Source organism: Rhea pennata, chromosome 3 (assembly GCF_028389875.1).
Source record: "Rhea pennata isolate bPtePen1 chromosome 3, bPtePen1.pri, whole genome shotgun sequence".
Classification (NCBI taxonomy): Eukaryota; Metazoa; Chordata; class Aves; order Rheiformes; family Rheidae; genus Rhea; species Rhea pennata.
This window is the reverse complement of record NC_084665.1, coordinates 29965103-29979557: the sequence shown is the minus strand read 5'-3', so window position 1 is coordinate 29979557 and position 14455 is coordinate 29965103. Positions and strand designations below refer to the sequence as shown.

The window sequence follows — 14455 nt, the reverse complement described above, 5'->3', positions numbered from 1 at the left end:
TACTATCACTCTTGCACAATCCCTAAAGTGAGATTTTATGCAGTAAAGTTGAGTCATACATTGGAGCTTCATTTCAGTTGCCCGTATTTTTATTAGTCCGCCTTGAGCTTAGCTTATTGTGAAGTAACTTTTTGAAATGTTGCAAGGAGAGCAATAAAAGAAATAATTTTAAAACTTCTGGGGAAAAGAAAACAAATACCTCGCAGTAACATTCAGATAATAACCTTTAATGTGTTACCGTAGATGAATAGCTTCCTGTTCTTTTCGTTTTAATAAAGAATAATGCCCTGCCCCACTCCTGTGGACTGAATTTTCTTCTCAGGCTGCTTATGCAGCAACTACCAAACAAGTAATAAAGCCACTTGGGTCTTTAAAAGATTTCTGAAGTTTGGGGCTTTTGGGGACAAGTGTATGTGTGTGTATGGAAAATATTTTCTAATTGCAGTTTAATGATACATCTTTTAAAGCGTATCAGATTTTTCCTTTTAGCTCTTAATGCTATTTTTTTGTTATGTAGTTTTTAAAATAAAGACTTAGGGTGAATCCAGAAAATGTAAGCTTCTGATGATACAGTTCCTAATGTTTAATTTCTAGCTTCCCTAAGAATTCACCTGTTGCTCTTGACACTGGGAAGTACGTAGCACTGGTAGAAGTGTTAGGAAAACATGGCAGACTAGAAGGTAATACATTTGCTTTCATTGTATATTTGTGCTATGTAATAAAGGTATCTTGCTTGAAGAATAAAAAATATGAGTTGATATTAATGGTATATCATGTCCTGTAAAGTGCTTGAACATTTTGCATACAAATTTGCATGTGAATTCAGCCAGAGATGCTTGGACAGTGCAGGCCATTAGTTTTAATGGATTGGCAAGCTTGTCATTTACATTTGCACAGCTCAGTGCTTTTTGCATTTCTGCAGCTAGTTTTTATTAGCATTGCTGTTTGGATTGAGTTTGAAGATCATGACTTATGGCACAAATTGCATATGTGCCTAGACTAATGGCTTTGTTTTTGCTTAAGAAGGTCTGAAGGCTGAACATAAAACCTATAAACATAACCTTCTTGTAAGAGGCAAGTACTGCAAAAAAATCATTTAACTTTAAAAAAACATAAAAATATATACTTTATAAAATGTCTTTTAATTGAATTTTAAGTCAAACTGCCTATAAATTTTGCTAAATCAGTGTCCTGCAACCTATGCCTATTTCTGGATTTCTAGATCTTTGCATTAAGCTCTTCTATAATTTTTGTAGTTTACTATAAAGTAACTTCTATAGTTTACATGATTTTGTTAATCTTAAATTTAGGTTCTAATCAACTGTAAAAGATTATTCTAAATATTGAGTTCTGTGTTTTTGTACAGGATCTCACGCAATAAGAACACAGACCAAGACTAATATGAAAATTTAATGATTTTATGTAAAACAATAAAATAAACAGTTAATGTTTGGCATTTTTTTTTTCTTGTCAGCTCTTTTAGAAATTTGTCTATGCCACTTATTAGGGTTATTGTTAGAAAAATAATCAACAAAGCTGACCTTTTCCAAATCATAATAAATCAGATCATGACCACCTCTGCATTAAAGCAGTTTGAAAAGATTAGCTTGCTTTTAAGAGTACAAATGTCCCTCTGAAAATAAAACAATTCATAAATGTAGCCAAATGTAAAGTGGTCAAAACATTCCTTCTATGCAATAATTAAGAACATTATAAAAATGCACTTATTCCGTATACCAAAATGTTTGTTTCTGCCTTACTAATGAAGCTTAATGAACCTAATGTTTTAACATGCAGTCTGTTAGAAAGCTTTCATTGGCTCTCCTCGGCTAATTAGTATCGACACAGCAAACAGGCCCTATCGGTATCAGACCATTAGTCTGGCTGTATATACAGTGTAAACATATCTTTATTATCTGGCCTCGTGACAAGCCATCTGCCGAAGAAACAATGGAGTGATTTAGCAGATGTTAGCATTGAATGATAAAAGCATCCATTTAGTAGAATCTTGCAGCTATAGGGCAGACTATACAGGGTTATGTGGTGCAAAGTGGGCACACAGTTCCTATCTATAATTTGTAGTCAAAGTTGCAGCAAAATGATAAAACCATGCTATTGTGGATTTATAATTGTAGTCTCGTTTAGAAATGCAAGTAGTAATTAACTTGAAATCGGCATTATACGCCAGAATTTACATTCCTGCTGGGTTTGAAATGCTGTTTTAATAGCAGTTTGTTTTCCCTACATGAAATTACCTAAGGGTCTTTTGTGTTGTTTCATTGTAGATGCTATTAATGTTCTAAAGGAGATGAAAGAGAAGGATGTTTCTATCACAGATAGAACAGTTGCATCTTTTTTCCGCATTCTTAATGCTGCAGCCATGCGAGGTGAAGTTGAAACAGTGAATCGGTTACATGAGACCATTGTGACCCTCGGATTGGCAGAAGCTGCTGTCCTGTATTCTCCTCTGATTACGGTTCATCTTGAAAAGTAAGCTGTGGTTGGGCTTGATATGAAACAAGTCATGTTATAGTATTTATTTACATTAATCGACCTGTGTATGTTACATACAGCTGCACGTTCATGTTTGAAGGTGCTCCGTACATAAACACGCGCATGCACACACATGTACAACTTAAGTGAGCTAGGAATGCAATGATGAATGAGTATGTATTTGTAAGTTAGATAGGGTTTCATCAGTGTTACACATCACATCATGGTATCTGTATGGGAACTACAGCTGTGTTTTATGGATGTGTCAAAGATCATTTGATTGTACTGAAATATGCTTACAAATTTCTAAAGCTGGGGATTTTAAGCCTGTTTGACGGAATAGTTAATCGGAGTATGGTAGGTATAGTCTCAGCTCTTGTCACAAGAATAATCAAAACAGCATTATTTTGCTGTACAATACAGTAGATCTTAGGGCATTTCTTGGACACTGAAATACTCTTAATTCACATAATTATTCAAATAATCTGATGTTAATGCTAGAAGACCATATATTGCTGAATTTGAAGTTTGAAATAAGTGCTGTCTGGTTTGGCTGTTGTGGTTTTTCCATTCATACCTTTGGTACAAGGAAAGGAAGTCCATATACTCATCCTGGCAAGGGGTATACATAATTCCTGTGGTATGTTCCTTTTGCATAACTTTTTCATTGAGGTGTACAACATTTGAATTAATGAATGTATGAACTATATAACGCTTTCTTATTGAAACCGGGCCAAGAAACCCTTTCTGCTTTCTCTACAAAATGCAGAATATTTTTTTTTCTTAGCATATCATTTTTACAGCTGTTGGATTTTAATTTCTTACAGCTAGTGCAGCTGATTGCTCTCTTCCAGTTTGGTTCGTGTATTTCCAGTGAGGTTCCTTGGCTTAATTTTAAATATAATGCCTTTGAAATTAGTGAACTTTTCGTAACACCATATTTGTAAGTCAGCCTCAAAGATGCATGTTAATGTTTCTCTGTTAACAACACAGAGATCTAGATTTTTAATTCTTCTCAGTGTTCTGGGCATGCAAAGTGTTAATTTTTTTTTGTATTAAGAATGTTTATCACAATGTCACAAACTGTTGGCTGCATGTGCATCCTCTTTTAAAAATAGTGTTTTAATGAATTGGTCCATCAATATGAATGTATAGCGTATACCTTTTTAGTTTGCAGCACTGCCTTAGATCACAGGAGGAGGCAGATGTTTATGGAAGTAATTTAATTGCAGTCATATGTAACCGATGTGCCAGAAAAATATCTGATATTACGCTTGTAGCATGTAGTAAAAGCAGTTGCATTTTATGTAATTGGTTTATGCACATTGACATGCAGAGTTGTACATGGTACTACTGGATTTGTCTCTCTTGGGAACTAGTATATGATGATGTAAATAAAGATGCGATCATTTGTGGATGCAAAGGCAAACCATAAAGAGTGCTGATTCTCTACTATTTTAGGTTTTTAAAATTTGGTAAAACTTGAAGGGGGGAAAAAACATTTGATAAGAATAGACTTTTTAGAGGAATTAATTCGATACTGTGGAACTGTTTGGATATAAGTCATTGATACTCACCTGTATAATTCTTAGTACGTATCATATATATATATATAAATACAACATGAAGTAAGTTCATTTCATGTTTTTTTTCCCTTATGAGTAGAAAGATCCTGCTTCCTCTCTAACATTAAGCAGAACAGAAGGGAGAAGCTTTTGTCACAGTTTGCTTGAGAAAAATAACTGAAATTCACTGATTTTTCTGTCACAGAACATAAAAGTTTTTGGAAGTTGACTGACTGAAATAAGTGTTAGTCATTTCTTCTAGCAGGAGCACTCTACTATTTGCTGTGCTACAGCTCAAGAATCATGTGAAAATGTCATTTAGGTGCAGGTGTTCAGCTTGCCTCTGAAATCAGCTCTGGGATTTTTTTCACGTTCCAGAGAAGTGGTTATGCTAGTGTTTTGTTTTGTTAATTTATTTCAGATTTAACTTTTAAATTGCTTGTAAAGGAATCTCTGATTTGTTTTTGAACACTCCTACAAGCATCGGTCTAAAATGCTTATGGCTACTCCTGTTGTCTGTACTCAGTCAAGAAGAGTTGGAGATTCTCGTGACATTCTAGTGCATGTTAAGAGTAACAATTTGCAATAAAACACAGAAAAGAAATCAGTTGACAAAAGGTTACGAAGTTTAGTTTTCTAGTAGAATGGCCACTTTGCCTTTGACATTTTGTGTAATATTTAACTTAATAACTAGAGAAAGAAATCATTCTCACTTATTTATTTCCCTAAATTTACTTGGAAAAAAAAATCAACTGCCCTCAATTGTATGATCTTTTATTCATGAGTCTGAATCAATTTCTGAAGAAATGGTGAAATTGCAGAAAACAATAATGAAGCAGACCACATGTGAAATGTTGGTCTATCATCCAAGATGATAAGCCTGCCTTGGATAGTGTGACAAAAAAATCTTCATTAAGAAGACTTAACTTTGAGCAAGCTTTTTAAAGTCTATAAGAATAGGAAGAGCTTGCACTTTGTCTTATGTTTGAACTGATTCTTCCAACTGCTGATAAAGGCAAAAGCTGTGTTACCTATACCGAATGAATATTCTACTGGCTTTAAGAGTGGTAGGTTTTCTCTTTACCTTCTATTTCAACTATTAGGGGAATCCTGTTCAAATGCAAGCAGGTTTACAAACCTGAAGAGGTTTGTGAAGCTCATCTGCTGCTGTGCTATACAGTGCTTTGGTGATCTCTGTTTACAGGAGGAGAAATTAGGCAGATGCAACATCTACCGATTATATTTTCTTTTCTTCCAAGACAGCTACACCAGCTAACTTTTATGCAGCCAAAAATAGGAATACACATTTTAAAAGCTTGATGCAGTTTCTATCTTTTCATTGACATAAGTTTGCTTCTGCTTTCCCTGTATAATATAATCTCTGAGATTAAAGAAACAAGAACCTCATGTCTGAAATTTACACATTCACTGTATCAGCAGTGCTCTTAGCAGATAAGAAGAAAACTTGCATGAAAACTTAATGTGAAAACATTACAGACTGTACGAATAAAATATTCTATAGCTCAAGTCAGTATACAACTGGATTGTATTTCTTTTAAAATGATCAATGCATTTTAATACTGTGTTGTCCATTTGAGCACTGTGTGCTGGTTTATTAATTTTATATAAACACACATTTACTAAGTTTCTCATGTAGTGCATGTGTGGATGTAGCGTGGATCTGGTGTCTTGACCATTTTTCTTGTCTTGGTTTCAGAGTTAAATTCGTATGTGATTTTGTTTGAAATGATTCTGTAACACATAAAAGTTGATTGACATTTAAACTTTTAAAAATAATCCACTTTAAAAATTACGTGATAACTTTGGGAAAAAATCATCTGTACCAGGGACAGTTTTTTCTAACTTTTAGCAGCTTTATTTCAAATATTTGCATTAAAACTCTTTAAATGCTGCAACGAAATTAAGGATGCTTGGCTCTCTTACTCCATTATTGCAATTAAGAATTTAGCATCATCAGTGCCAAAGGACAAATGTGTCTCATTTGCCCTATGGGGACAGGACAGTGATAAGATGATTTTTCGTCAAGGATCATTGGGTCGTAATTAAGTTACATTCATGGCTATTGCTTTTTGAAGGATGATTGGTAAATGACAGGCTTCATGTGCTTAGTACGGACAGTGTTCAGTAGGGTTTTTTCTCCCTCTGTCAGAAAATCCTGTTGAGTCTGATAATGTAAATGTGGCATTTTATTCTGAACAAAAGAGCAGGGAAATGAGCTATCTTGTCTAATCATTCAGTTGTTTAACACCGACTTCCAGTTTAGACTCAATTGGCTGGAAAGCACTTGACATGTGAAGTTAGTGCTGTTCGGAACGCATGTTTGAGTAAATTTTAAAGTAAGTGACAGCTAAATTGTACCTAGGGAAATTACAAAGCCTTCAACACAGTTAATTTTTTGGGGAGGATTAGTTGTAATTGCAACACCAGTCTCCTTGAAGATTCCTTAGTATAGCAAATGAACAGAAAAACATTTAGCTCTTTCAAGAGCCCGTTCTCTTTTAACAGAATAATTTTTGTAAAGCTGATTGTACCTTGCTGAATTGATTTCCCTCCGCACTAACATCTGCTTCAGATTTGTAGAGGGATTTGTTTTACCAGTCTATCCACCACCCCCACCCCAGAGTCCCTTTTTTTTTTTTTTTTTTTTTTTTTTTCTCCTTCTCCCTCTCCAGTGATTCCAGGTTTGAGAGCTTTTCAATCAGTAAACCCCTTAGGTAAATTGCCACTTCACTAAAGCTTTATGCATAATGTTGCAGCACTTCATTCCAATTAAAATCAATATTTGGAGTCTTATTTTTATCAGGCAGACTCTCTGGTTGGGGCAGTTGTTTATTACTATTAAAAGGGTTAGATTTAGTGATGCATTTTTGAAGCAAGAGGGGAGTGATTTGTTGAAACTGAAGGGCGATGTTACATCCGCAGATGTATATCCAGTCTTGCTATTGAGCGTGTTCTGCAAACGCTGAGACACCTGAATAATTTGGTCTGTTCAGATAGCTTTTCTGTGTGTGAGTAAAATTGCCCGTGCAGATACTCTGCATAATTGTGCCCGTAGTACCTAGGACTTCATAGGCATCTTAAAACAGAAAGTGTATCTGAAAACTTCTGTAGTCTTAACCATAGAGGCAACTTAGTTGAAAAATGAAGCCAAATTAGGATTCTTTCCTGCTTATGTAAGGGTCAAGCATAATAGTGATAGGACTGAAGCTCCTGCTGTCAATAGAAGATAGTCTATCTTTCCCCCTCCCCTCATTGAAACATCTAAAAATACATAAAATCTGTAAGTGTAACAGGTACTAACCTTGAATAGATTACATCTGTGAGTAACTGAAAGAAAACTCCAGTAGTATCTAGCTCATTCAAAGTGTAGCATGAATCATATGTCTTCCTATTTTTAAATACCATTTTGTAGAGGCTGCCATTGGAAGCTGGATTTTCCAGCATGACTGAGTATTTGGTTAGGGCTTTATTTCTTTTGTGCCTTGATCCATATCAGTTAAACGGTAATTCTGGACCAGGCATTTAACCTAGTTAGTGATACTTACAAACATACATAAGTTTGTACAGAAAGATGGCCAAACATTTTGAAGCGTTCGACTTTTTATTAGCTTAAAATCTTCATGTCTCAATACCATTTTGTTAAACTATGGAATTTTTTTGTGCATTTTTTTAAAGTTCATGAATAATAACATGAATCATTCAAATTTTATCTATACTTGACATTTGAAACCTGAAGTGAATTCCTAATTGTCATTCAGCTTTTCTAACAGGATTGTAAACTTCTTGCAAAAGTAGTTGTTGGTACCATACTCCCATGCTATTGGCCTTAATTGCAGTTTGTGACAATTAAGAAATATTGCAGTTTGAGTAAATCATATCAACTCAAGCATAAACATAAGCTTGATGCTTTTTATTCTTTCGGTAGTAGTAGGCACAATTTCTTTTTGAAGACTGAGCTGCTGCATCTTTTATGGATTTATAAGTATTCATTGCCATTTTTCTAATTTATCTGTTTTATAAATGCTGTTCTCTAGCATTGGATGGATGGTTGGTTGCCTGCATGCAGCTGAACAAATGTATCAGATCTCTATAGATTAAAAAAAAATGTCTAGTAAATTGGTGCATAATATACTGACCTCCTTAGATGCAGATTTACTCGTGAGCCTTTGAGCAGTAAGTACCAGTAACAAGAACATTTCATTTTGTTATATCAGTCCTTTGCTGAGTTTTTTCTCTGTGCATATAGTATTAATGCCTTCAGAAGTATACATTTAGAGTCTAGAAGACTCTTAATGTTCCTGTTTGATTGACATTCTAATTATTCATTCATTTATTGATAGCTTTGACCTAAAAACAGTCACTTTAATCCTTTAGGAATACAGACGAGACAATACTATGGCAGTTTGAGCATCAATCTGAAGAGCTAAATTTATCATTGAAAACTTTAATTTGAACGTATAAATGTTGTTGTGTCTTCTTAGAAATTGAGTAGTTTTCTGTAAAACTATTTTTTAAGATATTAACTTGCATCTAAAGCAGGAGAAAAATACTGATTATATAAAGCTTTATATCTGTCTATGGTAACTACCATAGTATTTCTCTTTTATGACAGTAATCTAGCCTGCAACATCTACTTGCAGTTTTGAAATTAACCTGTAATTTAGTCTTCACCCCAAATGACAAAAATTCAAATGACTCCATGGGGTGCCAGAAGATGCACTGTAAACAGGGCTCAGTAAGGGGGATAAGGTAGAAATCCATCATCTTAAGCTCATTTTCAGAATGTCAGTATTATTGAATAAAATTAATTCTTCTATGCTTTATTCTTCATCTAGAATAATATTTCAAAATTAAGATAGTAGTTTATTGTAGTCTAGTTCATGCTTTGAAAATGCAAAATTTGTGCTGCAGTAGAAGTTGGAACATGAGGAAGAGACCTCTGAGTTTGGCTCATTTTTAACAGTAATATTTTAATTTGGAGTTGAGTTGATCAATAATAAACTTGCTTCATGAATTCAAAAATCATTATTTTAAATAAGTTTTCTACAGCTTTTAACTGTTGATATTCAGTGATTTTTTTTTCCTTGCTTCGACTGCTCTTTAAGACTTCTGAAATCTAAAATTGGAGTCATACTGATTTATGGCTATTTATTACAGTTTTTATTTAACTTCTCAGTTTGATTCATTTAAAGTTAAATCTTCTCTTTCAAAGAATTACTTCACATATTACCAACATTTCAGTAGTTGTCTTTTATTTTTAATTGGGTTGTAATCCTTTCAAGAAGGGTCTGCACTAGGTGGTTTAGTTCTATTTGTTGCATGTTTTACAGTATTAAAAGTATATATTTTTTAATTCGTGATCTGATCATTTTTATGGCTTTACAGCTGTATTGTGACTATGCTATGTGCCATATATAGGCAAACAAAAACAACAAAAATTTTAGGACCTCAATATACTGTTTAATTCAGTGCAAAATACATTTTTTTTTTAATGAATACTTTGGATTCTGATCTTTACGTAAAACAGAAAAATACTAGTCCCACAATTGCAACAAAAGCATGGAAATAGAAATCAATGTGATTATTTGTAAATATTAATATTTTTTTTTCTGTAAAGGTGTGAAGCAAGTATAAAGCAATCTAAAGAGCTTTGGTTAACTTAGTTAAAATCCTGAAGTTCTATACTGAAAAATGCTGTGGATAAATTTCAAAGTGCTTGAAAGTTGAAAATGTCTGAACAGAGACATTTGGAGGTAGTGTAAGATGCACTATGTTATTTATTAAAAAGAAAAACAGAAGTCTGAAATATAATTTGAAATTGCCCTGAAATCATTAGTTTGTTACAATACATGATACGTGGTAGAACTTAAGAATTTTACTTCAGAAATCAAATACAACTACATATGTATCATTGAAACCTTTTGATAGTGATTAATTTGTAGTAAACAGTAATCAAGCGCTCAAAATTATACAGTGAAGAGGTTTAAGGATAAAACTGTAATTGTTTCATTTCTGTAGCTATCTGGCATGCATGTATTTGTGTGCAGAAAAACTTTACCTGTAGCCGTTTACTGTAAAGAATAAATTTAATTTTAAATTCATATTACAATTTGAAATGAACCGTGGTGTATTTAAAAAAACCACTCTTTTATATTATATATTTCTGCATGATTTTTTCTTGAAATTTTCAAGATAAAAGTACATTCAGCATGCACTACTCCTGTTAAATTTTGCTTCTCGAATATTTAGTTGTTTATTCTTGTGTTTTGTTTCATTCCACAAGGGATGACATGCCTGCAGCTCTGGAAGCTTTAATGGACTGTTACAAGAAGCATGGTAAAATTCTGCAGCTTCATAACATCTACTGTAGACTGATAGAAAAAGGAGATGCTGATCTTCTGCAAAAGGGTTAGTTGCATATAAGCAGATCCTGCCTATTGATTATATAGAATATTTTTGGTGGTTTTTCTTCCATGATCTGCATATCATTTCTTTTAAATGAAAGAAAAATTGTATGTGTGTATACGTGTAATCTTAAAGCAGCTAAATGATGCCTACGTTCTCTTCTTCAGGTTGAAAATTCATATTAATTTTAAATATAGAGAATCTTAATGTTTAGGTAATAGAGCATCAAGCTATCAGTAATGATGATTAGTGCTAATACTTCTATCTACGAATTACTGTTAAGAAACAACTTGTTCACATCTGTCTCAAATAGTTGTGAAGTTGAGAAATCCTTGCCCTGTACAAGTAGGGAGATTATACAATGGCATTCTCTAATTTGTTGACTGTAATAACTATAAAATGTAGTGCTGATTAAAAAATAAAATAAATATACTCAATTGCCAATCTACAATGGATTATGTAATATGTTGTAATTCTTCCTAGTGTTGCAAAGTTTATTTCCTTATAGGTTATTCTTGGAGTTTGTGTGTCTTGGAGAATCTCACTATCAGTGTCTGGCTATGTGTTAAAAAGTTTCAATATATTTAGTAAATTAATGAAGTTTATTCTCTCTTTAGTTTCAGATTTTATAAGCAGAGAATATGGGGACATGATGGCTCTTTATGATCTCTTCTTTGCCTTCTTGCAAACAGGAAAATACAAAGAGGCCAGGAAGGTCATTGAGGTGGGATTTTTAACTATTGTATTCTAATCATGCAGCTATTTAGACTCTTAATTAGAAACATTTAAAGTTTTTAACCTTTAATTAGACTTGTTCTGATTCCTGTTAATAGAATTCAATTCCAGTAATGAAAAAAAAAATCATCTTTATTGTGTATAATTACAGTTCAGAAGAGAGACAGTCTGGTTGTATATTGAAATTGTTTCCTTACTTTGTCAAATTCACTGTTATGTATCAAAATGATATTTGCATATTAAATATCGGATTGTGGAACAATTAAATTAAACTGGCATTCCTGGGTGTAAAGTTGCTAATCCTCTTTCCGAAGGAATTCTTTGTTCTTAAAAGCACTGGAATTTAATTTGCTGCAGACCATGCTCAGATTTATTTGTAAAGCTTGTCTACAAGTTAATCAGCCAAACAAGTGCTGTCTGCTACTGTTTGGCATTTAATTTAGCATTTCTTCTCTCTCTCTTTTTCAGTATACTAAGCAGCTTATAGGAAGTGGTAGGTGACAAACTTGGTCTATTTAGGATTAGTATATTTTATCTAGACTTGATTGAAATTGTGCTTGCTGAAATTGATAAGTCAAAGGGGCAGCTGCAGAGTCTGCCCAGATTGTGATTATTTTTCTTAACACAGTTGTATGTTTTTTAAATGCTACATAAGTTTTCCACTTCATGTGTGGGAGGAGGGATGTTGCAGAGAGGCAGCACTTTGTCCTCTTCGTTTTTGTATTATGTACATAGATAATTCTGACCTAATTTTTTTGTCTATTCTTTTTCCTTCCTAAGACAAAGTGTTTTTTTTCCTAATTCACTTACAAATATTTGAGATGCAAGTTATTTGAATTGCTATCTAATAGAATTCTGGCATTCAAAAAACCTTTGAAGATCATCTTGGTGGCCTGTGCTGAAACAATATTGTTCTACTATAAAAAATGCTGAACACGTCTGAAGGCAAGCATTGGCATTTTGTTTTGAGAGGGTTTTTTGGCCCTCCTGAAATCTTAAGAATGCAAAAGAATAGACATATTAATATCTAACAGAAGATGACAGACTAACTTTTGGGGTTTTGGGGGTTTTTTTTGGTTGTTGTTGTTTTTTGATTTTGTTTGGGTTTTTTTTTTTGTTTTGTTTTTTTTTAACAGTGATTAAAGCATGTAGAGGGACAAGAAGAATGAAATTTGGTGAAATTTGGAAATAAAATTAATAGTAAATGAATAGGAACCTTGGTACTTTGTGTAGTTTAGCACCTGTTTCTTTGATACTGAGTCTTCAATAATACTGGTATTTAATTTCTTAACTCTTTTTTTTTTTAATGGCTGCATGTCATGTAGTCATGATTAGGTTAGTAACCAAATTATGATTTTTTTTCTTGCTTTGACATCTTTTTCTTTTTAATAGGTACCAGTTTATCTCTGCAAATAATCATTATTTGGTGATCAATCATAAAGTATTAGTAACCACTAAAATACACTTAGTTGTAAAGCTGTATCTGGAGGCTAAGTGGAAGTTTGGCTCCTTTATTTCACTGTTTATACTCTTTAAATTAGGATTTCCTGATCTTATTTAGCTTTCATAAAGTCTGAATTTGAGCTTTTGTATATGGTTTTGAGAAGAAGTTCTAAATTCTTGTATTTTTAGGAATACAGGAATTTGCCTAGGAATATTATGCATGTATTTTTACCAGTACATGAGGTGTCAAAAATGAATTATATATAATATAAATATGCATAAAACATAGCACATTATATAACAATATTAAGTATTTTCAAATTTTTTTCTGAAAGAGAAAAATGATTCTTAAAATTGCTATTTTGCTGAGGCAGCAGGTAGCTTTTATTGTTTTAATCCAGAAACAAATTTACTATTTGCTTTTGTTTGGTTTCATTGGGAGGTTGATTGTTGAAGCCTTAATGTGTCTAATGTGAAAGATGGAGTACCAGGTGTGTATTTATCCTTTTTTTTTTTTTTTTTTTTTTTTTTTTTAATCCATTGGTTTCTACAATCAAATTCCTTCATTTGTGGTCATCACAGATTTTCTCTATTTTCCTTTCTTATGAAATGGTATTCAGCAAAGATGATTAAATTTGGGGCTGCTTTCTATTTTTAGAAGTTGTTGTTGCATATTAGGCACAGATTACCTTTCAACATGTACTTTTATCATGTACTGCTGATTATGATGGTCAACTGATTTTACTAATGTCGTTTGTTATAAGAGTATCTAAAGGGTTAGTAATGAAGCTGGAAGATGGCTTCTTTAAGAAGTGCAGGAGCAAAGACCATGGAGGATATCATCTGTTAAATGAGGTGTTACTCACTGGAGACAACTGCCTCAGCCTACTCCTGCCATTTGTCAAAATCGGATGTGCACTGGATGCTTATGGGGAAAGTTAGTGAGAGCTGCTGCTTTCAAAAATTTGCAACTTGAGGCTCTGGGCTAAGACAAACAAGTTTGTCTCAATCTTCAATAAAATACAACTGGGTAACAATAATAGGAATGGAAAAAGGGTTAAGATTTGAGTGAGATTATAAAAATTAGGTCACAGAGTTGTGTACATACATGATCTGTAACAAATGTGCTGTTGTACATGCATGTATATAAGCTCATCCTGTGTAAGACTGTCATAGCAAGAAGACTGAAAGATCTGGGGACACATCTGCTACTGAATAGGCTGGAAGGACAGCAAGACTAAGCAGAGAATGATAAGACTAAAAGGCAACTAAAGGTTAATAGAAAGGAGGAAAGAAATGGGCAAAAAAAAATGCACCTAAGTCTTTTAATCTAGCTGTGCCTGGCCCTTGGAGCACTGCTGGTAGAAGGATATGCTGGTAGATGCCCACTTGCTTTCTGCTGGGATCAAGCATTGTGGAAGAAAGAGTTATGTGAGCAGCGAAGATTGGTTGCAGTAATGCATCCAAGCATGATTTGGTCTTCAGTTCTTAGTTGTACCGTGATAAAGTAAGCTTTTCTCATGAGTCCTTCAAAGGTGATCTTACCCAAACAGTTGGTATGTCTCTCTTCATGCGTCTTACCATGAGGTTGGGTACAGTTTTCTTCCCCTTAGAGTAGCACAGGAAAACTTCTCTTATGTCATCAAATACAGCTTTGGTTACTTTGGAAAATTGAGCTTAATTGCCTTTTTCTTCAGTTTTGTTTTTCAGATTTTTTTCTTTAAAGGAAAAAAGAATACATTTTGGTTTTAGCTAAAAATGTTAAAACTAAAGGCTAAAAGAATTTCGCAAGC

General features: G+C 33.4%; 1 protein-coding gene across 2 annotated transcripts in view; it reads left to right on the top strand.

Annotated features, from left to right (window-relative positions):
- Positions 1–14455, top strand: part of LRPPRC (leucine rich pentatricopeptide repeat containing) — a 92575-nt gene that overhangs the window by 39331 nt on the left and 38789 nt on the right. For both annotated transcript variants that reach the window (XM_062571905.1, XM_062571906.1), the window contains exons 22-25: positions 595–680; positions 2286–2490; positions 10363–10487; positions 11102–11208. In XM_062571905.1, the coding sequence (XP_062427889.1) occupies positions 595–680; positions 2286–2490; positions 10363–10487; positions 11102–11208 (523 nt within the window). The remainder of the gene's footprint in view (positions 1–594; positions 681–2285; positions 2491–10362; positions 10488–11101; positions 11209–14455) is intronic.